This window comes from Chiroxiphia lanceolata, chromosome 1, assembly GCF_009829145.1.
Source record: "Chiroxiphia lanceolata isolate bChiLan1 chromosome 1, bChiLan1.pri, whole genome shotgun sequence".
Classification (NCBI taxonomy): Eukaryota; Metazoa; Chordata; class Aves; order Passeriformes; family Pipridae; genus Chiroxiphia; species Chiroxiphia lanceolata.
Genome location: NC_045637.1, coordinates 2272808 through 2300199, shown reverse-complemented (window position 1 = coordinate 2300199; position 27392 = coordinate 2272808). Strand labels below are relative to the sequence as shown.

Genomic DNA, 27392 nt, shown 5'->3' with positions numbered 1-27392 from the left:
AGGCTTAGGAGGTGCTGAACTGAGGTGGATCAATGACTCAGCCACGGATCAGAACCTGGGCTGGGCCAGGGCAGGACCAGGAAGAGGTTGGGATGTTTTTCCAAGAGCTGTGACTGCACAGTGTCCCCTCCTGCCTTGTAAACCCCTGACAAACATCAGCAGGACTCGGTGGCTCCTGCTCTGAGCTGCACCCTCTGTCAGACCTCTGACACCACACAGCAGTGCAAGCCCTGGCTGAAGGACAATTTACTTTCTGGAGGCTGAAAAACCAGTCCTAAGAACTGCTTTTTGCACGACACACAAGCACAACATTTCTCTGACAAAGAAGTCTGGGTGTTTTTTTGCCCAAGCAATTCCATTCTTGAGCAGCTTCATAAGTTTTTCTGCCTTCTCCACACTTCTAAAAGGCCTAAAATTGAGGATAGGGTCTTGAAACAACTCAGTTTATTATGTATGCAAGAGATTTTTATTCCTCCAGGATCAACCCACGGTGCATTTGTTAAAATAATAAACAGCTGGACAATAAAATTGTTTCTTCTTCTTTTCCCAAGGGCAGCAACTGCACTTTTCCAGAGGCTGATGTTTCACTATGGACTCAATGTGGATATACAATTCCTAAACATGCAAAAGGAGAGATTTTGATTAGTTATTGGGAATAAATCCTTTCCTGTGAGGGTGGTGAGGGGCTGGAATGGAATTCCCAGGGAAGCTGTGGCTGCCCCATCCCTGCAAGTGTCCAAAGCCAGGTTGGATGGGGCTTGGAGAAACCTGGGATAGTGGAAGATGTCCCTGCCCATGGCAAGGGGTCAGAATGAGACAGTCTTGAAGGTCCCTTCCAAACAAAACCATTCCAGGATTCTAAGATTTCACTGATATCATTAATTAGTGTTCATTATCTCTGTGGCGATAATGAAGGAGAGGCCTCACAGTATTTCCTACAGCACATTAGAAGTTACATCCAGTACCTGAAAAACATCACCAGGTTCCTCTGAAATCCACCCAATTTGCAGCAGCTGATTAAAAACTGGCTCTAAAAGAGTCTGTGGGGTGGAGAGGCCACATGAGCCCACATTTAAGGAGCAGCAATTCCTCTCTGTGCTCCACATTTCCTCTGTGGCCTGGGGCAAGTCACACAGTGTTTCCATTCCTCTACCTTGTCCAGATGTTATCGGGCCCAGTCCATTGAGAGATGCTCAGATTGTGACTTTAATGGGGCCAGGGGAGAGAATGAGGCTAAAAATAAGCTTGCAGAGAGTCACCTGGCACAACAGAGCCCGGAAAGGATTATCTGCTCCCAACCCACCCTGCACAGCCACATTCCTGCTCTCCTTTGCGCACACATTGTTGTGCAATGAGGATATTTTTGGGGGCCAAACAGAGCAGAAAGAGAGATCGCTGTTTGCTCTGCTCTGCTGGCTGCTAAGCCACCAGAAACAATTAAAATACCTGCCCTCTGCAGAACATCCCTTAATTAATTGGAGCTGCCACTCACCCGGGGAGGAGGCTGATGGAGCCAAGTTCATCCCCTGACGTTTTGACTAATCCCACTCCCATTGTCACTTGACAGATCTGTGTCAAGATCCCTTGAAAACTCATTCCTGACCTTACCTTGAGCTCTCTTGAGGCCTTTCTTAAGCTCAACCACAGGACTTGCAAACCAGAAGCTGCACCCTTGGCTGCTCTGCTGCTGCTCTTGATGCACAGATTTCATCTCAGCCCCCGACTCCTCCCCATGTGACTTCTCTGATTTCTCACCCCCAAGCCCATTTTATGGGGGGACATCATCTGATGAAGTCACCAGATCATTAAAAAAGCTCTTCCAATGTGCCTGTGCCAGGATTTGCACACACAGGACGTGTTCACCACCAACACTGGAATGACCTCTGTGCCTGGAATGCCAAAATAGTTTCATGGGTATGAGTTCACCTCTGCCAGTGTTTCCACACAGGAATCCCTTAAAGAGACTTAAAGACCCAGTCCTGGAACCTTTCCCAGCTCTGCTGGTGGCCCTCCATGCCTGGGGTGGTTTTCCCACCTCCCCTGCAGCAGAGGTGACAGGGATGGGACTGAGTCAGGAAAAGAAACCATTTTGCTCCTTCTTCTCTTCTCATTTTCATTCAAGATTCAACCTGGCCTCGAGGCAATTTGTGGAATGAGGACTTCATCCAGGGCAGGTGAGGGATAGTGGAGGGATGGACTGGTTTTCTCATCAGGGGTCACCACACATGGAATTATTTGCAAAGACACACCTGGGTGGTGCCACACTCAGGTGCCAAACTAGTTTTGTCTTCTGCTTCGGATTTACATTCAGCAGCATCCTTTAAACTTGTTTTCTGCCATGGAGCAAAAACAACATATTTGTCAGACAAATTCAAGAAAAAATAGCATAATTTCTGGCTGTAGCATCCAATATTTCTGCAGTGAAAAGTAGGGTGTTCATCCTGCTTAAAACACCGATGCTCAGGCAGAGTCTACTTTTGCTTTGACACCTCTTCAACTGTCATAATTAAAAAGAGAGGAAGGTGTGACCAAAGTTTCCAAAAGGCAGTTGAGACGAGATAATTTGAACACACCTGAGCTGTTCTGTTCCTCTACACGTGAAATGAGCTTCAGAAAAATAAAGACTTGCCCTCAGAATTTGATTATTTAATAAAATGGGAATATTTAAAGGAAAACTATTAAGAAAACAACCCCCTCCACTCTTTCTCTTGCAGGTCGTAGAGGCAGGGAATGGGAATTCTTTGTCAAGAGACCTGTGCAGTCACTGCTTTTGGCCTGGTTCCAGTTGGCTGGTGGTGAAATGACAGAGCATTTAACAGCAGTTCTCACACCCATGGACTACCAAAGACAGCTGTTTGCCTGCCCTCCCTAATCCCATCCAATTCATTTATTGCCTTTGACGTTTTTTGCAGCAAATGTTCTGTTGTCAGGTGCTCAGGTGCAGCAGCTCTGCCCTGCTTCTCCTCCCCCTCCTCCCAGGAGGATGAAGAGAGGAACCATTGGCCATTGCCATGGAGATCCGGTGATGTGGTGTCTCCCAGTGTCCATGGGAAGTAAAGAATATGAGCCTTGTTTCCATCATGGCCATGGACTCCAGGAGCTGCTCATCAACCTTGAATCTCTTCAGGAAGGGATGTCTTGAAGAGCTGCCATTGATACAAAAATATTGAGAGAGAACAATTCACACACGGAGAAATACCCAGACAAATATTGGCTTTAAAGGCAAGAAAAAGAGAGATATTTTGCTGCATCTCACTGTCAGTCCCTCCCAATACTCCAAGTGACCTCTGGGGACAACTACAAAAATCCTCTGTAATCCTCATATCTCCTCCTCCTTCCTGGTCCATCCAATGCCCACATCCATCACAAGCAACAAATCCAACCATCTTCCCTCCCCCAAACTGTGCCCTGCTCCTCCCTCTCCTTTAATCCTTGTTCCAGTCACACCATTTCAACAGCTGCTTCCATGACCCGCTTTCGTTCGGGTTTGTGGCTGGAGCTCAGTCCTGGCTGTCACTCCCCTGGACATCAGGGAGAGCCAAAGACACCACGTGGTTTTTTGGGACAGGTAAAACGGTTCTGGTTCGGGTTTTTGGAGAGGCTGAGGTGTGTTTGCAGTGTGACAACGAAAGGAGAAAAAATTATGCATCAAACCAATTTTATTCACATCAATATTTATTTATTGAGGGCTGGAAAGCACACAAAGAGCTGCTGATGGAAGGTTCCCTGATGGAAGAACAGCTGTCCCAGGAAATCTTACTTGGCTACTGTAAAAACTTCCTCAGTCTTGTTTCTACATAAAGCTTAATAAAATGTTGAGTCTATGCTAAAAAACCAAAACCAACACAGAAATTCTTGAAGGGATTTTATCAGTGGCATCTGTATCCAAAAGAGTCAAGAATTCACTGACGTTCAGATTGTCAGAAGAAATTCAAATGTGGTCGTTTCCTGCACCTCTACCAAAATATGTTGTCCCCTTGTGATGCTCTTTTAACATTATTTTGTGTGTTCTGAGACCCATTTTGGGATAAATCAAGCCCAAGTGATCAGGCAACACGTGATAATACCTTGGTAGGATTCTGCTTAGAGTCGCTGGAGGTGGGAAGTCCCCTCACCCCCTTCAGAAACATGGGGTGGGTGTGAAGGATGAGATGTGGGATTGCTGGGACGGGAGAAATCTGAGTAGTCTCATGAAGAAACTCCCTTTTCCAAATAGACCCAGGAGTTCTCAGACTGAATAATTCCCTTTTTTTAATCCGTCCAAACCCTTGGTAAAGTGCCTTCAGCCAGTCACCACTTCAATCCCAATCAAGGGCTGCAAAATGGTCAAGCTGGTTTTTGTCCATCCTCAGTTCCAGAGCTGCACATCTGTATTCCCCATGTTCAGCAGGAATACTTGATATCCAGGTTGGAGCAGCTTGTTTACCTGCAAAGTCAGACTTTGACTTCCCAAATTATGTAAATTGGGAAGAGAAAGGCAGGTGACACTGGATCCCCTTCTTTTCCAACAATCACGTTCTGGAGAAATGTCTCATTCCCAGAGACCTTTTTGTAAAGCGGAAAAGAGGGAAAGAACAGAAATGGAGGAGCTGGAGTCTGGGATGAGGGATTATTCCCTGGAATCAGAGCAGAATGGAATTAATGATTAATGGGATGGAATTTAAGAGGTGTAAATGCCAGATTCTGCACCTACAATGGGGGATAATTTGGGAGAAGATCGACTGGAGAGTAGAAAGGGATCTGAAAGCAGTTTAGCAGCGTGTCTGTGGCAGCCAAGAGGACAAACCACATCCCGGGGGATTACCAGAGAGATTATCCCACTGTATTCAGCATTCCACCTAAAACATTGTGTGCAGTTCTGGGCCCCACCGATTAAGAAGGGTGGGAATGTCCTTGAATGTGTCCATGTGAGGGCAATGAAGGTGGTGGAAGGGCTGGAATGCAAATCCTACGAGAAACAGCTGAGAATTCTGGGTTTATGTAGTTTGGAGAAAAGGAGACAGAGGGAACCTCATGGCAGCTCCCTGAGGCAAGTGCTGAGCTCTTCTCCCTGGGATCCAGGGACAGAATATGGTGGAAAGGTTCAAAGCTGCACCAGGGGAGGTTTAGATTGGACATTAGGAAGCATTTCTTTGCCAAGAGGGTCAACAAACTCTGGAACAGCCTTCCTAGAGAGGTGGTCGATGCTCCAGGTCTGTCAGAATTTGGATTTCAGAACTAGCTTTAAATTTTGGTCAGCCCTGAGCTGTTCAGACACTTGGACTAAATGGTCCTTGTAGGACCCTTCCAACTGAAATTTCCAATCTATTCAATTCTATCTAATCCAATTGAATTTATTCTGCCCTAATCTGTCCCATGTAGAACATCTGGCTCCTTCCCTGCACATATTTCACCACCCTTTCCATAAAAAAAACACCAAAATGCAAAGGGTGGAGCAAAAACAGACAAGGAAGCAAAACTACAACTCTGGGTGGCCACAACAAGATAAATTCCTTTCCATCACCACCCCGGTGATTCACCATGAAATCAAAACCAGGGGACACCTTTGCATGACAGAAATTCCATTGAAACCTTTTGCTTAAGTGGTTCTGGCTCCGGGATTAAGATGTTGATGTGAACAAGCCCAAAGTCCTCAGGCTAAAGGGGAACATCCAAATGCTTCTTTCCTGTGGAGCAGTGGGATAAGGAGCAGGCACCATCCTGAAGAAAATCAGGGATGTAGGAGGCAGTGACAATATGGACACTTTCTGCAGGTGGTTGGATGTGTTCTGAAGGGTGGATGTATTGATCTCCCTCAAATAATGGGGTTGTCTGTCCAAGAGGAGCCCAAGAGGAGAAAGGTCTCATCTACATCATCAATATCACAATTATAGGATGGGTTGGGTTGGAAGGGATCCGAAAGATCATCCAGTTCCACCCCCTGCCATGGGCAGGGACACCTTCCCCTAGCCCAGGTTGCTCCAAGCCCCATCCAACCTGGCCTGGAACACTTCCAGGGATGGAGCAGCCATAGCTTCTCTGGGAATTCCATTCCAGACCCTCACCACCCTCCCAGGGAAGAATTCCTTCCTAGTATCTCATCTAACCCTGCCCTTTGGCAATGGGAAGCCATTCCCTGTGTGCTACCCCTCCATCCCTTGTCCAAAGTCCTTCTCCAGCTCTTCTGGAGCCCTTATAGGTCCTGGAAGGGGCTCTGAGGTCACCCTGGGTCCTTCTCTTCTCCAGACTGAACAATCCCAACCCTCTCATCCTTTCAGCATGTCTAATAGGATAGTGAGGCAAACAGACCCTACACATCACAACCAAGGGAACATTTCACTTATGCCATCCTTATTTTCCTTGTCTTCCACACCATCCACCCAGAGCTGACACTGGACTCAGGAGCTCTTTCAACAGAAACAAAGTGCAGAGAACTCTCCCCTTGCCCACGTGTAGAACAACATTCAAACTTGACTGGCTGTCCTACAACCCAGAGGAGGTTTTACCAGGTCACTTCTTCCTTCATCACCCACTTCTACCACTCCACACCCCCCAAACCCTTGGAGTTACCCAAACACGGATTCCCAGGATACTGGGAGAGACAAAGCAGGCCTTGGTGTGTGGAAAACCTTGTTCCATCCGTACCCAGAGCTGAGCACTGACCACAAACTCTTCTTTTGAACTCTGAGGGCTCTTTGCAAACCCAGAATCCCAAATGATGCCTTATCCAACATCCTTGGATGACAGGGCACTACCAACAGGCTCACAGGGTAGAATATGGGGGCTGAGGAGATTAAGGCTTGTTCTAGAAGGGGAACTGCTGGGAAGGACATAGAGCCCTTCCACTCAAATGTCTGGAAATCCACTGCTGGTCCAAACCAGCCTTTACTTCCCTGTCTCCATCCCAATTTGCCAGTCACGTGGGTATGGAGTGCTGCTCTGGTCTTGGGCAGCTCCCAGGCTGGGGCTAAACTTGGAATATTTTTATGGACAACAGGAACACCTGCCCAGATCAGCTTTTCTCTGGTTTAGAGCCAGTTGGTGCTGCCTGGGCCACCCATCTCTGCCCTGAGCAGTGGCCACATCCCCTGAGAGCACAAAGCAACACAACTCTGGGACTTAGAAAGGAAGGGGATACTCCTGAGTTACTGAACGTATTTTTAGGTCCTACCAAAACATCATGCTGACATTGCATTGATCAGTAGATCATACTCTGATCAGGCTCCACCTGAAAATCCAGCTCTTTGTTCTTTGCTCCATCTGTCAGTAGAAAAATAATTCATTGCTTGGGCTCATATTTTTAATTTTCTTTTCCTATTTTTTCCCCTTATTTCTATTTTTTTTATTTCTATTTTCTAATTTCCTTTTTTCTATTTTTATTTCTTTCTATTTTTCTACTTCTATTTTCCAATTTTCTATTTCTCTATTTTTTTATTTCTTTCTATTTTTCTGTTTCTATTTTCTAATTTTCTTTTTTTCTGTTTTTATTTCTTTCTATTTTTCTATTTCTATTTTCTAATTTTCTTTTTTCTATTTTTATTTCTTTCTATTTTTCTACTTCTATTTTCCAATTTTCTTTTTTCTGTTTTTATTTCTTTCTATTTTTCTACTTCTATTTTCTAATTTTCTTTTTTCTATTTTTATTTCTTTCTATTTTTCTACTTCTATTTTCTAATTTTCTATTTTTCTATTTTTATTTCTTTCTATTTTTCTATTTTTATTTTCTAATTTTCTTTTTTCTATTTTTATTTCTTTCTTTTTTTCTATTTTCTAATTTTCTTTTGTTTTATTTTTATTTCTTTCTATTTTTCTATTTCTATTTTCTAATTTTCTTTTTTTCTATTTTTATTTCTTTCTATTTTTCTACTTCTATTTTCCAATTTTCTTTTTTCTGTTTTTATTTCTTTCTATTTTTCAACTTCTATTTTCTAATTTTCTTTTTTTCTGTTTTTATTTCTTTCTATTTTTCTATTTCTATTTTCTAATTTTCTTTTTTCTACTTTTATTTCTTTCTATTTTTCTATTTCTATTTTCTAATTTTCTTTTTTCTATTTTTATTTCTTTCTATTTTTCTACTTCTATTTTCTAATTTTCTTTTTTTCTATTTTTATTTCTTTCTATTTTTCTACTTCTATTTTCCAATTTTCTTTTTTCTATTTTTATTTCTTTCTATTTTTCTATTTCTATTTTCTAATTTTCTTTTTTTTCTACTTTTATTTCTTTCTATTTTTTTAATTCCTATTTTCTAATTTTCTTTTTCCTACTTTTATTTCTTTCTATTTTTCTATTTCTATTTTCTAATTTTCTTTTGTTCTATTTTTATTTCTTTCTATTTTTCTATTTCTATTTTCTAATTTTCTTTTTTTCTATTTTTTCCTGTTGATCTGTGTCCTGGTCAAACCCCACCTGTATGGTTTTTTTTCATCGTTTTTCTTATCTCAGAGAGTTCTTCCTTTCCAAATTTCCTGTTGTTGAGTATGTCCATACTTGGGAATCCTTTCTCCTTCTGCTGAGAACTCCCATCTCTTTAAGAATCATGGAAAGGTTTGGGTTGGAAGGGACCTGAAAGCTCCTTCAGTTCCATCCCTGCCATGGACAGGGACACCTTCCACCATCCCAGGTTGCTCCAACCCAGCCTTGGACACTTCCAGGGATGGGGCATCCACAATTTCTCCGGGTAACTTATCCCAGTGCCTCCCTACCCTCCCAGGGAAGAATTTTGTCCCAATATCCCACCTCAATCTCTCCTCTATTAGTTTAAAACCATTCCTCCTCTTTCCTATCTGTGTAAAAATTCACTCTCTCTCTTTTTTAAAATTCCCTTTTAGCCTCATTTACCACCCACTCCCATCTTCCATCATCCTTTTCATGGGAATTCCAGGTTTCTTGGGCACAGAAACACCCCCAAGTGTTACAAGTGAGGACTTGTTGGTGTTTTGCACAACGACCCCGCCCCAACCACGACACCTTTTTTGTGCTTCCTGGGGTGTCTGACAGACATTCCAGCCCCTGATCCACCAATAATTCCACGTCTTTCATCTCCCAACCCTTTCCAGGTGAGCTCCTAATCCACCAGAGAACTCGCTTGTCACGCTGGATGATCCCATTAGGGCCTGACTTGCATCCAAGGCACCTGGTTGTTTACGATATCCCGAATCCTTCCCGCAATTGCTGACGCTTCCCGAATTTGTGCTGCCGGGAAATTCCGTCAGCACCCTCCTCTTTGGCACCTTTCGAGGTCTCGACAGAAAATATTAAAGGAAAATATTAACCAGGAGAGTTCCCAAAACAAGGAACAGCTCAAAGGACTTTCCCCCAGGCTCACATCCTGCTCCCAACACTCCAAATATTTTCAACCCCTCTGCTTCCAAGCCTTTAAAAAGTTCTCACCCATCTTATATTGACTTAATTTCCATCTGTGCCATCTTAATAAATATTCCCACGTTATATTATTTATATGGTATATTACACATATATATATTATATTACTTATATATATATTATATTACTTATATATATAATATTACTTACAGATTATATTATTTATATATAATATTATATATGTTGCTTACATATTATATTAATTATATATATTACTTATATATTATATTACTTATATATAATATTGCTTATATATAACATTACATATATATAATATTACTTATATATTATATTAAATATTACTTATATATAATATTACTTATATGTATAATATTACTGATATGTATATTACTTTGCTGAATTTGCGAAAATCAGACTTTATTAATGTGAAAACAAGGAAGATAATCTTGGGGTTTTATGTCTTTTCATGGTTTTTGATTATTCTCTCTCATTTGAACACCGCTTTTAATCCTGGCACGTTGTCAAGGTCACACTAATGGCTGTTACCCCTCCTCTTTTTAATTTAGGTGGTAAATTCTAAGCTCATGAGAGTCTTGACTGATTTACAAATAATATTTGGGAGTGGACCTGGACCTGTCCTTCTATATTCCAGGATGGAAATCCCCCTATCCTACTTTGTCCCAGCTTGAACACGTTAAACCTTTTTGTTCCACCTCAGGTGTTATTTTTGTTCCTCGGCACCTTTGTCCACATTGTTTTTATCCCCAAAGTCAAAGGCACTTTAAATATTGAATATGCAAATTATTTAATTTAATATTCCATTCTCATCTGTCACATCTTCACTACTTTATTTCTCCTCTCAATATAAACAATTTTTACTTTTAACGACCTTCTCACAGTTTAAGTCATTTTGACTATTGCAAATTTTGACTTTACTTATTTCTTCACCTAATTTTCTCTGCTGCTCAGTTTATGCTTCCATTCTTTCAGGCTTCCCCCTCATTCCTAATTTACCCTTCAAAATTGTTATTTACCGGTTTCAGGCCACACTTATTCTCCTGTAGATGTTTTTGCTCCACTTTTCCTGTTTGTTAGGGAGACAACTTCCAGATTTCGGTGGACCACAAGAATCAAGCCCTGCATCCAAATCCTTGAACTCGGAGTTCACTCGCCCTTTCTCAATATATCAATTTATTTAACTATATACCAACCACATATCAATATATTTATCTGTATACCAACCATATATCAATATTTATTGCTGGTACCTGATTATTTTAAATGGAACCAACCAAAAATTCAAACTTGACTGGCTCTCCTACAACCCGGATGAGGAGAAAATATTGTTCCAAGTGTGTCAGACTCCTGACCCAGACATCCCAAAAACACCTTTGCCAGGAGCAGAGATTTGGGAGAGGAAGGGCAGACACAATTGGTCTGCGTTGGAAGGAGTTAAAAGAAGCTGAAAGATTAAATCCAAATTAATCTGAACAATAAACTCTGGGCAGGTAGCTGAGTTCTGGGAATATGTGGCATTCCCAGAAGAAACACATCTCGGGAACAAAACTGGAAAGAGCATTGGTTGTGGTCATGTCAGGTGGACACATGAATGGATGAGGAAGGAGCTTCGTCCTACTGGGAAGTGTTCAAAGAGTCCTAGAATGTCCAGAGTTGGAAGGGACCCACAAGGATAATCCAATCCAGCTCCTGGCCTGGCATAGGAACACTCTGAGAACCCCACCATGTGCCTGGGAGTGTTGTCCCATAAGGGGATGGCCTTTCTTTCTGGGATTTTGAGGACAGCTCAACTTCTGGCCTTTCCTTGTGAGATCTTAAGGACAGCTGTAGTGGTTTGATTTAGGCCTTCCCTGGCAACCAGATCGAAACCAAGGAAGTACCTATATCTCGATATTCCATGCTATTCTTTACATAAGTAGGAATATAAACAGAAATTAGAGGAAGTTGGCTGGCCAGATCTCTTCCAGTGAAGTTGGAGGCAGCAGGCTCCCTGAGGCCGGTCTCGTGCGTATGGGAGTGAGGCCTGTGAGGCCTGTTGTTCTTCTGATTCGAGAGGAGAGATTTAGTGGAGTGGCTTTAGTTTTCTTAAGGAAAGTATTAAAATTTGGGGTTGTTAGTTCTTTATTAGTTGGGTATATCTGGTTTTTTCTGGGTTTGGGGGTTGAGGTTCTCTTTTTATATGTATATAGTATTGTTACTGTATATAAGTGTAATATATATATATTGCTTTGGTTTTGCCATTTCAGTTTTTTGATAGCTTTTCCCTTCCAATTCTTTCCCCTGAGTTCATAAAAAGAGGGGGGGGAAGGGCTTTTGCTGTGGTGTTGGTCACTTGGCGGGGGACCAAGTCCAAACTGCCATAACAGCTCAACCTCTGATCTTTCTTTCTGAGATCTTGAGGACAGCTCAACCTCTGAGGGCCTGGCTGAGGGTGGAGGTTGTTGGCTCATAGAAGACACTCCAGTTTGTGGGACTGGAAGATTGCTGCCCCTGCAGTGGGTTGGGGCAATCCCAATCCCAAACCCAGGCTGGGCAGGAATGGACTGAGAGCAGCCCTGAGGAGAACGACTTGGGATATTAATTGACAAGAAGTTCAAGATGACCTGACCATGTGGGAGCCCAGAAACCCCCCTGTCCTGGGCTCATCCCACAGTGTGGGCAGCAGGGGAGAGGGGATATCTGCCTCTCTGCCCCCTCAGGTGACACCTCACCTGCAGAGCTGCCTCCAGCTCTGGGGAACAACATCAGAAGGACGTGGAGCTGCTGGAGAGAGTCCAGAGGAGGACACAGAGATGCTCCAAGGGCTGGAGCCCCTCTGCTCTGGAGCCAGGCTGGGAGAGCTGGGGGGGTTGACCTGGTGAAGAGAAGGCTCCAGGGAAATCTGAGAGCCCCTTCCAGGGCCTAAAGGGGCTCCAGGAGTGCTGGAGAGGGACTTGGGACAAGTGGTGAGGAACAGGACAAGGGGGAATGGCTTCAAATTGACAGAGGGAAAGTTTTGATTTGATATCAGGGAGAAATTATTCCCTGTGAGGGTGGGGAGACCCTGGCACAGGTTGCCCAGAGAAGCTGTGGCGGCCCCATCCCTGGAAGGGGGTTCAAGGCCAGGTTAGAGCAACCTGGGCTAGTGGATGATGTCCTTGCCCATAGCAAGGAATTGGAACAGGATGATCTTTAAGGTCCCTTCCAACCCAAACCATTTTGTGATTCTTTGACTCTCTGACAAGCACTTTCCTCTGGAGAGGCCTCCAGGTGACCTCGTCTCCACCCATGAGAGGTGCCTTTCAAAGTCGGTCAAGGGAAGCAGGTGATCCACAGGCCCATCCATGTTTTGATGAGCCTTTTGTCTAAAGCTGTTCTGGTGAAATGTACTGTGTCTGCCTGAGTGGAAAAAGCAACAGCCAGGCTGAGTCACCCAGGAGACACCTCTGCCACGGAAGAAAGGCTGCACTTAGGGCAGGTGACTCCCACTCCAGAGTTTGTGTCCTCCTTCAATCTGTTTTTGACTGTGTAAAATTTGAAAGATTATTGTCTGCTGCGTTTTAATTGGTGATCCCACAACTTTATTCCCTGGCCCCACAGATCCCAGGGATGATTTTTTGTCATGCTGTTCCATTTATTGCACTGGATCCCCATGGCAACATCCACCAGAGGTTATTTTTATTCCTTAGCAGGGGTTCCTCCTTAGATTAGCTCGTGGTGGGAGATCCAGATCTGCATCTGGTGACAGACTCCTCTGCCAACGTGGGACACGAAGCACAAGTGCCAGTCAAGGGCACTGCTGATGGTACTGAAGTTTGGCAAAGTGATGTCAGGCACTTCAACACTCAGTGACAGTCCATGGTTGTGACAAGTGATGAGTTAATTCCCTTTGCACAACCAAAGTCTAGTTGATAAAGAGGGAAAATCTCCCTGAGAAGGGGAAGGAGGCACCAGGCCCTGTCACTGGACAGGCTTTGGGTGTTCTCCACCCCTGCACTGCTGCAGAAGGTTGATGAGAGGCCAACAGTGCCCTCAGCTGAATAAAGTGTGGGCAAAGGCATTGGAGACTCCCAGCCAGGAGCAGCCCCCAGGAATACTCCCACCACCCTTCAGCCATGGCTTTTTTTTGTCCAGACATTGGAACAGGCTGCCCAGGGCAGTGGTGGACTCACCATCCCTGGTGGAGTCATCATCCCTGGAAGTGTTCAAGAAAAACCTGCGGATGTGGCACTTGAGGATGTGGTTTAACGGTGGTGGGTTGATGGCTGGATTCGGTGATCTTGGTGATCCAACCTCAATGATTCAACGATTCCAAATCATCCAACTTTCAGATGGAATATCCCATGGCCAGGATATCCTCTCTCCATGAATTTATGGGTCACATGGGCTCTCATATGTGGTTGGCAGCAGCTCCCACTGGGACAGGAAGGGAAATCACAACACAAGGATGAAAGCAAGAGGGTTTTTTCCTGAGGACACATCCAGGTTTTTAAAAGGATCCATCAGGATCCATTCCCTGATCCTCATGAGAGCTCGTGGCTGCTTAACTGAGCTTTCTCATCCTTCCAGCCAGAATGACATCACTGGAAACATCCTTATCCCATTCTACAGTGCCTGGGCATTGCTCGGGACAGACCCAGGGGATTCAGGCCATAAGAGGGTCAAGGGACCATGTCACACACCTCAGGAAGTCCTCAAGTCCATGGTAGCACTGATACAGGTTAAAGGACACCTGCAATGCCTGACTTGTGGATATTTATCGCTCTGGGATCCAATCCAGAGTCACATCTTGGACATTTTTGTTTTATCCAGATGCTTGAGGGACCTGCATTCCCAGGGCTGACCAAACACAGTTGAATAGGTGATTCCTAAAGGGATTTTCCTCAACCCTGTGTCTAGAAGAAGAGGAACCTGAGCCACCTGGTCTAGTGGAAGGTGTCCCTGCCCATGGCTGGGAGGGGATCTTGAGGAGATGATTTTTAAGGTCCCTTCCAGTTCACACCATTCTATGACTTTACGATTCCAACCTGAAAATCTCCATATCCTGGGACTCCTCTTTTTTCCTCTCGGAGCACTGAACACAGCTCAGGCCTTTTTCTAAAAAGACAAAAGGTTTGCAGGGTTTTCTTCCAAACCCAGGGCTTTTTAGCCCAGGGATTAGTGTGCTTAAGCCAGAATTTGGGAGAAGTGAGCACAATTTCCTTCTCTGCTTGGAGAGTTCAATTCCTCCCCTCACCTTTTCAGGGTGTGGAAACTCCTAAAATGAAGCACCAACACAGAGAGAAAAAAGTAAAAGCTCTTTACAGATTCAACAAGTCAGTGCTGGGATTCTGGAATTCTCTTTGATACTTCCCAGTGTGGAGAAATGTGTGTCTTGTATCAAGCAGCCCCCTGGAAGAAAGACCCGAAGACCTCCCAGAGGGTGGGTGCTCCAAGAGGTACCCTCACACTTTCACCCTGCTCGAAACCTGAATTCCTTCCTGCAGAGTTTCATCAGGAGGGTGGAGACCAACCCCACCCCAACAAGCCCAAAGTCTTGTTGTTGACACACACACACACACACACACCTGTGAGAGGTGGAACTTCCATTGGCTCACCACCTTCCCAAACATCCCTGCCTCCATGGATACCGGCAGAGAGGTTTCCCGCTGCTGAGTCACAGACGGAGATGCTGGAACTCGCAGACACAATTGCCCAGAAATCCCCCAGGAAAAATCCACCCTCCCTGAGGCACAGGAGCTGAACTCCAGCTGAGTCAATGCACTGAGCAGTTGTATTTATTTTTCTCTATTCCAGCTGTCACCATGATGCCTGGAATCCAACACCTGGAAAACCAGGCAGCCTCCATCCTGCAAACCAGCTCCCCAGGAAGACACAGCCACCACGTGGACTGATGACAAGGTTACCATGACATGACCAGAGTGTCAAATATGGATGTTTGGTGCTTGTCTTGTGATAGAAGGATCTGCTCTGCTCATGCCTGGGACTGGAAAAGAGAAGGGTCTGGTGTGACCTTTTTGCAGCCTCTCAGTACCTGAAGTGGGGAAAGAGACTTTGGATAAGGGCCTGGAATGGTAGGACAAGGGGGAATGGCTTTAAATTTCCAGAGGGCAGGGTTAGATGGGACACTGGGAATAAATTCCTCCCTGTGAGGGTGGTGAGGCCCTGGCACAGGTTGCCCAGAGAAGCTGTGGCTACCCCATCCCTGGAAGTGTCCAAGGCCAGGTTGGATGGGGCTTGGAGCAACCTGGGCTAGTGGAAGGTGCCCCTGCCCATGGCACGGGGTAGAACTGGATGATCTTTAAGTCCCTTCCAATCCAAACCATTCCATGATTCCATGGAGTGGCTCGAGGCAATGTCCAGTTCTGGGCTGGGCAATGTAGGGGAGAAGGTGACAAACCAGTGGTGGTTCAGAGAAGGATCACTTGGAGAATTAAAGCCCTGGAGAACAAACTTCCTGGAGAATGAGTCAAAGAACCCACCAAAGTTCTATCAAAGAAATATCCTAAACAAAATACACCTCCATGGGGGAGAGGAAAATTGCAACAGTGAGAAATTAAGTTTAGTAGAGGGGTAACGGGAGCTACTGGTTGTAGGAACTCTACAAATCGGAGTACAAATATTTTACACAGGAGTAATTTTACACCTGATTCATATCTAACCTCTGCACCAGCTCATCAGAGCTGAGTGTTCACTCCCTGACAGAAAATCTGTTTTCTTTTTCATTCAAACAAGAATTAACTGTGAGGGAAGTCAAATCAGGGAGTTATAAACCTGTAAACACCAAATTTATGTCACCTGCTTTTCCTGGTGGCAGAGAGAGATTATATCGCCCTGTATCACCTTATAAATAAAGACAGTCTCCCAGGGACAGGCTGGGACTGGGTTTGGACTGATATCACTGAGAATTCCAAGAGGTTTTTGGCACACAAACCTTTCTCCCTACGCACCACACCTCGTTTATATTCTCACATCTTCAGACCTGAAGTGACATTTCAACCGAAGTCCCTTATGGCTCCTGTCAGTCAGGGCTCAAAACCTTGCTCCTGACAGAGACAGATGGGAATTTAGGGCCTCCTGAGCCCTACAAGTTGTCTAAGCCTGACCTAACTATGTCAAACCACATCTCCCACACATTTATCAAGCTCAGCTCAAAGCAGGTGGAGTTTCTACCCTGCCTTTTCCAATAGAAAGAATCCAATTTTTCCCGTCAAAACCCAACCTCTGATTCCCAGTCTCATTTAACTTTGGCTTGTCTTAACTATGGCAAGACAAAACAGTCTTTTGGGATCATTTTTTGGGGTGGATCCTAAACTAAACCCATTAGTTTTCACCTGTTGGGTTTTTTTTTCTATCAGGACACCCCATTTTTTCTTGACAGGGGCAATGAAATTCCAGCTGGGAAGCCAGTGGGATGTTATCACTTCCCAAATCCCCCTGCCAAGAGCCTCCTTCCCACCCCAACACACGAGTTGGCATCACCTGGGGTTGTTTGTGTTGGGTTTTGGATTTGTTTTCATGGCTCCATCTCACCTCTTTATCTTTACATCAACTAATACCTCAAAGGCAACAGACCTTAGAGGCCTTTCCTTCCCTCCACAACTTTCCTGGCACATTCCCAACTTCTCTCTCCCTGACTTCTGGCTCTGCTGCACACTCAGCCACCCTGCAGCAGCTCTGCTGTTTTCCCAGTGGAGAGAATCCAATTTTTCCCATTAATATCGAGGTTCTTACTGCATCTTATGGAAAGATCTCCAACCTTTTCAAGCCTTTAGACAGAGGTAAGTTATTTATCCCTATTCCTTCAACCACATTGATTTCTTCCAAGGATTTCTCACTATGGAATGACTGTCAGGTATGAGAGGACCACTGGAACATCTCCACTCAACAAGCCACACACCATCCACCTTTTAGTTTGCCAACTCCACCGTGCTTTCCTAGGAAGGCAGAACCACCTGGAATGCTCAAAGCACTGGATCTTTTCCAGTTTCAAGGTTGTTAATTAGGATATTGCTCAAATTTGCCTCGAGCTGCCCGGTTACAACAAGGATCTAGATGGAACCAGGTCTGCTGGCTTTCAGGGAGCAGAGTTTTCCCTGTGCATCCAGAGAGTTCTGTTTGAGCTGCTTTTCTTCGTGTTTGCTTTTCTTCATATTTTGAGCTGCTTTTTTCTGTGTTTGAGCTGCTTTTCTTCATGTTTTGAGCTGCTTTTCTTCATATTTCGAGCTGCTTTTCTTTATGTTTGCTTTTCTCTGTGTTTGAGCTGCTTTCCTTCATGTTTTGAGCTAGTTTTCTCTATGTTTGAGCTGCTTTTCTCTATGTTTGGTCTTCATGTTTTGAGCTGCTTTTCTCTATGTTTTGAGCTGTTTTTCTCTATGTTTTGAGCTTCTTTATGCTTGAGCTGGTTTTCTTTATATTTGCTTTTCTTCATGTTTGAGCTGCTTTTCTTCATGTTTGAGCTGCTTTTCTTTATATTTGAGCTGCTTTTCTTTATATTTGCTTTTCTTCATACTTAGAGCTGGTTTTCTCTGTGTTGAGCTGCTTTTCTTTCTGTTTTGAGCTGGTTTTCTTTATGGTTTGAGCTGGTTCTCTTGACAGTTTGAGCTGGTTTTCCTTACGTTTGAGCCGGTTTTCTTCATGTTTTGACCTGGGTTTTTTTATGCCCCTGGTCTCTGACAGCACAGGAAGATAAAATAAAGATAAAGGACGTTTTTCACTCTCATAGTCGGGTGCAGGTTTTCCCTCCTTTTTACCAAGGCACAGCACTGATCTCACTTCCCCTGCTTTGTGTCATCCACAGCTGTGGAAATTTTCATTAGCAAAGCTTCTCAGGTTACTGGGAGCCATCCTCAGACTGGGAATAAAGGCTGGGCTGCCAGGAATGGCATCTTCAAACTGGGAATAAAGGCTGGGCTGCTGGGAATGGCAGCAATGCCCACGTGTGGTGCCGTAACGAGTCTGTGACGAGCAAAGTACCAACTCATTAAAACCTCCTTGTTCATCCACCTCAGCTCCATCCTTGAAATCTCCAAGTGACTTCCCAGTGATTCACAAACTTTTCTCCTCTGGTTTATTCACCTGTTTTATGGGGAGTTGCACAACAACTCTGGGGTTTTCCAGTGTGGATCACAACAAACAAACACGACCAAAAGTCTTTCAGCTTCTCCTGGGAAATAAGAAATGCTGCTGGCTCAGGCAAAAGGGAGAAGCGAATCATTTCTCCCTGGCTCCAAGTGTTTTAAGCTGTTTTCCCCAGTATTGGATAAGATACAGAATAAATTAGGGTGTTTGAAAGGGTTACTTTGATATATTTGTGAAGTGAAATTCGCTCTCAGGAAGGTACTGAAGCAGGAAAACTGCTTCATTTCTCCACGTTGGGTCTATTGCCCAGCTTTAGAAGGAAATTTGGGAAATAGTTGACAGCTTTCCAAAGGAAGGCTGAGCTTCCTGCTTTCCCAGCATGACCCAGGCCCTGGAAAAACAACACGACATATCCAAACCCCAGACTTGGAAGCACCATCTCCCACTGGCCTCCCAGTGATTCCCATGCCCAGCAGCTCAGCACCAGGGCTTAGTTAAGAACTGGTATCCCAAAGCCAGGCTTGCTTTTGCCCTGGATTTGGGAAAACAGCCATCTTTAGGCAATACCAGCCCATGGAAACATTTTCCCAAGGCACGTGGAAGGCCAGCCTGTTGCCGCTTGCACCTTGGCTGGAGCTGCCCACACGTGACACAGCCCAGCTCCAGGCTCTGCAAGGAACAAACATTCCTTGTCACATTCCCCATCCAAGCCCTGGCACACCTCGCAGTGTTTTTGCTTTTCCATGGGACCAGCCCCAGGACACAAACCCGAGGAAGAGACGAGGCATGGCAGGAGTGAGGTGATGTCACCTCCCTGGGGAACTCGTTCCTCTGCAAATCCCAATCCAGGCTGGAGCCGAGCTCGCCCCTGATCACCCCGAGGGAATCCGCCCACAAGGATCAACAGCAGGTGGTGGAGGGTGGGAAAATATATAAAGCTCCCTGGGAGCAGCTCTCCCTGACTGTCCTGGCTCCACAGATCTGCCCTCAGCATGAAGACGCTCCTGGTTGGGCTCCTACTTGGCTTGGCATGCCTGGAATTGGGTAAGATCTCCTCATTCCCAACTCTGCAGGGACCCCCCCCCTGGAAATTCCTGGGAGGGGAGGGGAAAGGAATCAGTGCAGAGACCTGGGAACCCCCAGGGAGGGGAAATAACACTTTTATGTGTTTAAGAAGGTCACTGGAGAGGGTGAATGGGGAAAAAGGATTTGCATTCCTGGTGGGAAGAGCTGTGATTCCTGATTGGGAATGATGCATATCATTTGGATACACAGGGATGTGTATCCCCTCCATCCCAGGGATGGAGGGGATCAAGGCTGCTTTATAAGACTTGGGTCTAAATGGCAGCAACATGGCACAGGGCAGGAGGAGCAGCTTGGGCAAGAGCTTAAACCTAAGCTGCCATCCTGTGCCTTCAGGAATGGGGTGGGATATGTTCATCCAGAGCTCCTGCCATCCCTAAAACCTCCCAGCTGGCTGCTGGAAGTGCTGAAAACCAAGGAATGAACTTCAACCTAGATATGAGTGAAGGGAGGAGAAAAAACTCCAAAGGCTTTGGAAAGGTTCATTAAACCGCCTGCTCCAGGATTTTCCCTCATTTCTGGAGATGAGGAGATGGGTGGGGGTGGGAATTCCCCTGGGGCTGTTGGGGTTTGGTTTCTGGTGGGTTTGGATTTTGGGCAAGCAGGGTTTGGTCATCGCTGTGTCTTCCTCCATCTGTTTGTCACCTACTGTAGCTCCATCCCGGGGGTGACACCACCCCAGTGGGGTTTAACCTCCAGCCCCAGAGACCCTCAGGCTGCTTCCATGGGACCCTGAAGGATCCCAAAGGAAAGGTAGCCTGGACAAGGGTGAAATATCTCCATCTGGAGCCCTGTTTTGGATCCAATGGAATTTCTGAGGATCTGCCAGAGCAGATCCACCAGTAGGTCTTGCAGTGCTGGCACAGAGAGGCACCACCACCCTTTGCTTTAGAGCTGAGGTCAGGGCAGAAGTGGATTTTCTGGGATGATCCAGTGGGAAGCAGCTGGTTTAGGGACAAGTGAGGAATGTGTCTGTGACCATTCATCTTCCAGAGATGTGATATCAAGGGAAAAGTACTGTTGGAGAGTGATGAACCAGGAATTATTGGCCCAAGATCAGGACACAGAGATGTCCATGTTCGGTTCTCCTGGTCTTCCCCTGCAACCTTCCTACAAAACCAGTGTCTTCTGAGTCAGTGAAAGATGAGGGGGCTGAGGTTTTTCTTCCTTAAATCTGCTTTTAACTGGAATTCATTCCCACAGAGTCTGGGGCACTTCCCTGCTCTCCATGAAAATGATGAGGTTTGGAAACCACCTCAACCCCAAAGGTTGCAGAGCAGTTTCTCAGGTGTTTGAGCCACCACTGCTTCATCCATCCACCCATCCATCCATCCATCCACCCATCCATCCATTCATCCACCATCCACCCACCCACCCATCCATCCACCCATCCATCCATCCATCCACCCACCCACCCACCCACCCATCCACCCATCCATCCATCCATCCATCCATCCATCCACTCATCCAGTCACCCATCCATCCATTCATCCAGTCACCCATCCACCCATCCATCCACCCATCCATCTACCTATCCATCTACCTATCCATCTACCCATCCACCATCCATCCACCATCCATCCACCATCCATCCATCCACCATCCATCCATCCACCATCCATCCACCATCATCCATCCACCAATCACCCACCCGTCCACCCATCCAGTCACCCATCTACCCATCCACCCACCCATCCATCCACCCATCCATCCACCCATCCATCCATCCACCCATCCACCCATCCACTCATCCAGTCACCCATCTACCCATCCATCCACCCATCCACCCATCCACTCATCCAGTCACCCATCTACCCATCCATCCACCCATCCATCCACCCATCAACCCATCCATTCATCCACCATCCATCCATCCACCCATCTATCCATCCATCCATCCACCAACCACCCATCCACCAACCACCCATCCACCCCTCCATCCATCCACCCCTCCATCCATCCACCCCTCCATCCATCCACCCGTCCACCCACCCGTCCATCCACCCACCCATCCATCCATCCATCCATCCACCATCCATCCATCCACCCATCCTTCCACCCTTGCATCCATCCATCCATCCATCCATCCCACAAACATCTAAACCCTCAGGCTGATGATGTGTTTCCTCCCTCAGTGGGCACATGTGAAAATATAAAACAATTTAAAACGTAAAATAATTTAAAATATATAACAACTTCTCATGGATCATTTGGAAGAGATTTAGTGACGTCCTGAGCTGGGAAAAATCGGGATGGCTCCACCACACCTGTTTCCCGGGATGTGGCCACGACAAAACCACCACCACTCACATTAGAAAGTCCTTTTTACCTCTGCAAAGAGGACAAAGAGAATTTTTGCATCATGTAGGTTTTACTGCACAGAATTTTCCAAAGCAGGTGCTGAGAGAAGTAACCTTAAAAATTCTTAAAATGTCTTAAATTTTAAATTTAAGTTGAATTTTAAATTTAAAAAAATTAATTTTTAACTTAAATTTTAAAACTTAAATTTAACTTTAATTTTTTTAACTTTTTTTAAATTTAATTTTACTTGAATTAAAAAACTGCAATTTTAAATTTTGAAAAAGAGGACAAAGACAGTTTTTGCATCATGTAGGTTCTACTACACATCTGAATTTTCCAAAGGAGGCTCTGAAAAAATAACCTTAAAAACTCTTTAAATGTCTTAAATTTTAAATTTATTTTAATTTTTAAACCTTTTTTAATGTTTAATTTTAACTTATATTTAAAAACTTTGATTTTATATTTCAAAGAAAGGGGACAAAGAGAATTTTTGCATCATGTAGGTTCTGCTGCACAGCATTTTCCAAAGCAGGTGCTGAGAGAAGTAACCTTAAAAACTCTTAAAATGTCTTAAATTATAAATTTAATATAAATTTTTCATTTAAAAAAATCATTTTAAACTGAAATTTTAAAACTTAAATTTAAATTAATTTTTTTTTACTTTTTTAAAATTTAATTTAGCTTGAATTAAAAAACTTCAATTTTAAATTTCGAAAAGAGGACAAGTACAGTTTTTGCATCGTGCATGTTCTAGTACACGTCTGAATTTTCCAAAGGAGGTGCTGAAAAAGTAACCTGAAAAATTCTTCAAAAGTTTTAAATTTTAAATTTAATTTAAATTTTTAATTTTAAAAAAATTTAACTTAAATTTTAAAATTAAATTTAATTTAATTTTTTAAACTTTTTTAAATTTAATTTAACTAGAACTAAAAAACTTTAATTTTAAATTTCGAAAAAAGAGGACAAAGAGAATTTTTGCATCGTGTCAGTTCTATTACACAGAATTTTCCAAAGAAGGTGCTGAGAGAAGTAAAAATTCTTCAAATGTCTTAAATTTTAAATTTAATTTAAATTTTAAATTAAAAAATAACTTATATTTTAAAATTTATATCCAATTTTCATTTTTAAACTTTTTTAATTTTTAATTTAATTTAACTTGCATTTAAAAACTTCAAGTTTAAATTTAAAAAAAAGAGGACAAAGATTTTGCATCGTGTAGGTTCTACTACACAGAATTTTCCAAAGGAGGTGCTGAGAGAAGTAGACACCTTAAAAATTCTTCCAATTTCTTAAATTTAAATGTAATTATTTTTCTTAATTTAAAATTTAAATTTTTAACTTACATTTTAAAACGTAAATCTATATTTAATTTTTAAACTTTTTTTTTTTACTTAATTTTAACTTGCATTTAAAAACTTCAATTTCCAATTTTGAAAAAGAGGACAAAGACAGGTTCTGCCACGCACCTGAATTTTCCAAACCTGAGAGAAGTAGATGCCTTAAAAATTCTTCCGATTACTTAATTTTATTTTTTTTTAATTAAAAATTTAAAATCAGGGCTCCAAACAATTTCTCCTTCTCCAAAGCCCCAGGAATTTCCTCTCCGGCAGCAGACGGAGCAGAATTAGAACATAAAACATCATCTATTTGAATTATTACCAGTAGATGGCACTGCCTGGTTGGTTTGGGATGGTAGAACCACGACTTCGGAATATCCGCACCCTCGAGATCTGCCGGTTTGGGATGGGAAGGGCTCACGCAGGGATTTTGAGCAGCTGCCGGGATCCAGGATTGCCCGGGATCCAGGATTGCCCGGGATCCAGGATTGGTGGTGTCCCTCCATCTACCAGCAAGAGTTTAGGGCGTCATCTCTTTCAAAAGCAGCAGAAAGCCCCTGATGGAAGTTGAGTTTTCCAGTCCTCGGGATCTCTGAGGCAGCTCTGGAATTTCGGCTCTGCTCTCAGCTCCCGATTCCTGCAGAATTCCCCCTGAACAGGCGGGAAGGAGCTGCCGCTGTGGGAGGAGGGATGGGGGAACTGCCGCACTTGCCCGGCTGGGGGAGGCCGCTCCCAGCAGGAGATATTTCCATACAATCAGAGTATATCCTGAGTTGGAAAGGATCCACAAGGATCATCCAGTCCAAATCCTGCACAGGACACCCCAACAATCCCATCCTGTCCCTGAGAGTGTTGTCCAAACGCTCCTTGAGCTCTGACAGCCTTGGAATTCTCTGGGGAACCTGTTCAGCACCCAGATACCTTCTGGGGGAATAACCTTTTCCCAAGATCCAACCTAAACCTCCCCTGGAGCAGCTCCAGCCTTTGCCTGATGTCCTGTGATGGGTCACCACAGAGAGGAGATCAGTGCCTGACCCCTCTGCTTCTCCTCACCAGGAAGTGGGAGCCAAACTCCGAGCTCTCCCCTCAGTCTCCTCTTCTCCAGCCAGAATATTTGGCTCTGTTACAACATTTTTTTTTACAGGGAGTTCACAGATCCATCAAAGCTGCTCGAGATCCCTCTAAATCCCTGCTCTTTTTTTGAGGGGAGCTGCTGAGCCCCCCCAGGCTGCATTTGGGCTCAGCTCCTGCCACCCCCTCCTTGTCTTTGCTGCTGGGGTTTGGTGTTTTCCTCCCTGACATATCCAAGCTTTGCCGTTGCCTCCAAACCTGTTTAGTTTTGGATACCACCAGCTCTCGGTCAGGAAGCTGCAGCCTTGTGTCACCTTTTGTGTCACCTTTTGTGTCACCTCAGAGCCTTTGTGTCCCCTCTGCAGCCCAATCCTTACGATGCTACACGTGCAAGGAGCCCACGGACATCTCCAAGTGCAGAACAGCCACCCTGTGTCTCCCCAAGGAAAACGTGTGCACCACGACCCTGCACTCTGTGGACACGGGTGAGTCCCACTGATTCCTGGGAATGCTCCTGGGGAGGGAGCAGAGACTCGCAGCGTGGGTTGGGATGGAAGGGATCATTCAAATTCCATGGGCAGAGACACCTTCCACTAGACCAGGTTGCCCCAACTTGGCCTGGAACACTTCCAGGGATGGGGCAGCCACAGCTTTGCTGGGAATTCCATCCTGGTCCCACACCACCCTCACAGGGATACTCCTTCCCAATATTCCATCTAAATCTATCCTGTCAGTTTAAAACCATTCCCCCTTGTGCTGCCACTCCACCCCTTGTCCCAAATCCCTCTCCAGCTCTCCTGGAGCCCCTTTAGGCCCTGGAAGGAGCTCTCAGGTCTCCCTGGAGCCTTCTCTTCTCCAGGTGAACCCCCCCAGCTCTGCCATCCTGGCTCCAGAGCAAAGGAGCTCCAACCCTTGGAGCATCTCCGTAGCATCCTCTGGACCTGTTCCAACAGGTCCAGGTCATTCTTCTGCTCGGAACTCCAAATCTGGATGCTGTGATCCAGGTGGGATCTCACCAGAGCAGAGTAGAGAGGCAAAATCACCTCCCTAGACCTGCTGGACACACTTCCCTCTCCCATCCCAGTCCCAGCTTGGGTTACCCCTTAACTCCTCTGTAGTATCCAGGTGAAGTTATCCCACTGTAAAGAGGGAAGGAGAGGAATTCATCAGATTTGAAGGCTTGAAGTGAAGTACAAAAGGCTCGTTACATATATATTAGGGATTTTTAAAAATATATATCGTTTTTATTTATACATATTAGATAACTTTAATTTTCATATTTTTACATATTTTAGATTTATTTATTTATTACACTTTAATCAAGGCATTAAATAAATGCCTTGATTTAAATATAAATATAAATAAATAAATATAAACATTAATATATAAATAAATATGAATATATAAATATAAAAATAAAGATATAATATAATACATATTATATAAATATAAATATATATGTTTATATATTTGTATATTATATATTATATATTTACATATAAATATATTTTATATAAATATATATATTTATGTATTTATTTATCAATAAATATTTATTTATTGATAAAATAGCAATAGGAATATATCATATATAAATATATAAAACAGAAATATAAATATAAATATAAAATTCTAATATAAGATATGTTTAAAGTATAAATATAAATGTGAAATTATAAACACAAAATTATAAACACGCAAATATAAATATAAAAACATAAATATAAAGATAGAAAACATTTTTTTTGATTTTCTAACATACATTTTTAAAAGTATACTTTGCTCTGGGGTTTTTTGCCTTTCCCACCCCTGTACCTTTACAGGCCCTTAATTTATAGCTGTATTCAAACTTTGACAGGGATTTGTGTCCCTTTACCATGCTGGAATAATTTAGCAAGGAGCAGGAGGGTTAGAGAGAATCAGCACTAAGAATTTGTGGCCCTATTCCCACAAAAAATAGCCTGGATTAGAGGCATCCATGGATTAAAGACATTCATGGATTAAAGACGCTCAACACCTAATTTTCCTGTGTTTCTCGACGCCAGCTTCCTGCACTTCCTTTACCGCTTCTTCCTCTCTCTTACCTTCTCCCCCCTCTCCAACCTGCCTCTTCCAGGTTATCCCTTTTTTGGGAACATCACGGTGACCAGGAGCTGTGAGAAGGAATGTCTGCCCAACAACGGCATCGGGGACAACAAGCCCAAGTCCTGCTGCTACACCGACCTGTGCACCAGCGACACCAGGGCCAGCAGCGGGGTGAGGAGCAGCTCCTCGGCCCTGCCTCTGCTGGCCCTGCTGCTTGGGAAGCTCCTCCAGTGCTCCCTGTAGTGTCCCATGCCAAATCATCCCCTCCCCTCTCTCTGCCAAGGGAACTCTTCGATCCCTTGGGAACGACCTCCTCTGCTGCCGCGTGGCTTCACTCGTCTCCCAACGCTGAGAACTCAAGTGGATTCAAGCCAAGAGTTTGGGCACCTGGAGCTAAACCCCTCGAATTTCCAGCTTCTGGGTGACAACCAGATGTTTCCTCACTTTCAGCTGCTTTTGGTCCATTTTGGAACTTCTTGGTTCTATAGAATCGTGGAATGGGTTGGGAAGGGATCTCCAATATCATCTTGTTCCAACCCCCTGCCACAGGCAGGGACACCCTCCACTAAACCAGGTTGCTCCAAGCCCCGTCCAACCTGGCCTGGAACAATTCCAGGGATGGGGAAGCCACAATTTCAACTTCCCTGGGCAGCTCTGGTGCCACCCCCTGAGTCAGAGGAGCAGATGGATCTGGTCCTGGGTTTTTTGCTGCCCATCAGAGCATGGATGGCAATGGCAGAGAGCTGGCACTTCATTTGGTCAGGAATAAGCTATGGAATGAGTTCAGAAGGGCTCAGCTTCTGTGGGTTGGGATGGAATGTATTTCTGGAAAGCTCAGAACATTCCCCAGACTCACCAGGCCAGGGTGGGTTAGAACTGGAAAACCAAATCTGGGAATTTGGCCACACAAACCCCTCAGGATCCTCTGCCTGAGCTCAGGTTGCAGCCAGAGCTCCCAGATTTCCCTTCCCAGATGTTTTACACACTATTCCAAGCAAATTCTTCTGTCAGTCTGCCCTCCCCTCATCCCTCCACAGCAGGAAAGGAAAAGGAATGATTAACCCAGACCCCCAACTCTGGGAAAAGCCAGTTACCAGCACTCCTGGATCCCAGCTG

At 44.4% G+C, this 27392-nt stretch overlaps 1 protein-coding gene across 1 annotated transcript; it reads left to right on the top strand.

The window, feature by feature from the left end:
• The first annotated feature begins 19374 nt into the window (after positions 1 to 19374).
• Positions 19375 to 26852, top strand: LOC116799518 (ly6/PLAUR domain-containing protein 2-like). The gene is made up of 3 exons (XM_032712728.1): positions 19375 to 19443; positions 24557 to 24676; positions 26308 to 26852. The coding sequence occupies exons 1-3, from the start codon at positions 19392 to 19394 to the stop codon at positions 26517 to 26519; spliced, it is 384 nt and encodes a 127-aa protein (XP_032568619.1). The 5' UTR covers positions 19375 to 19391; the 3' UTR covers positions 26520 to 26852.
• The last annotated feature ends 540 nt before the right edge of the window (positions 26853 to 27392 follow it).

Excerpts from the sequence above, each read along its gene's own strand:
- LOC116799518 (XM_032712728.1), top strand. The coding sequence starts at position 19,392 with ATGAAGACGCTCCTGGTTGGGCTCCTACTTGGCTTGGCATGCCTGGAA. Across the intron at positions 19,444-24,556 it reads CTTGGCATGCCTGGAATTGG|CCCAATCCTTACGATGCTAC; the intron begins GTAAGATCTCCT and ends TCCCCTCTGCAG. Across the intron at positions 24,677-26,307 it reads CCTGCACTCTGTGGACACGG|GTTATCCCTTTTTTGGGAAC; the intron begins GTGAGTCCCACT and ends TGCCTCTTCCAG.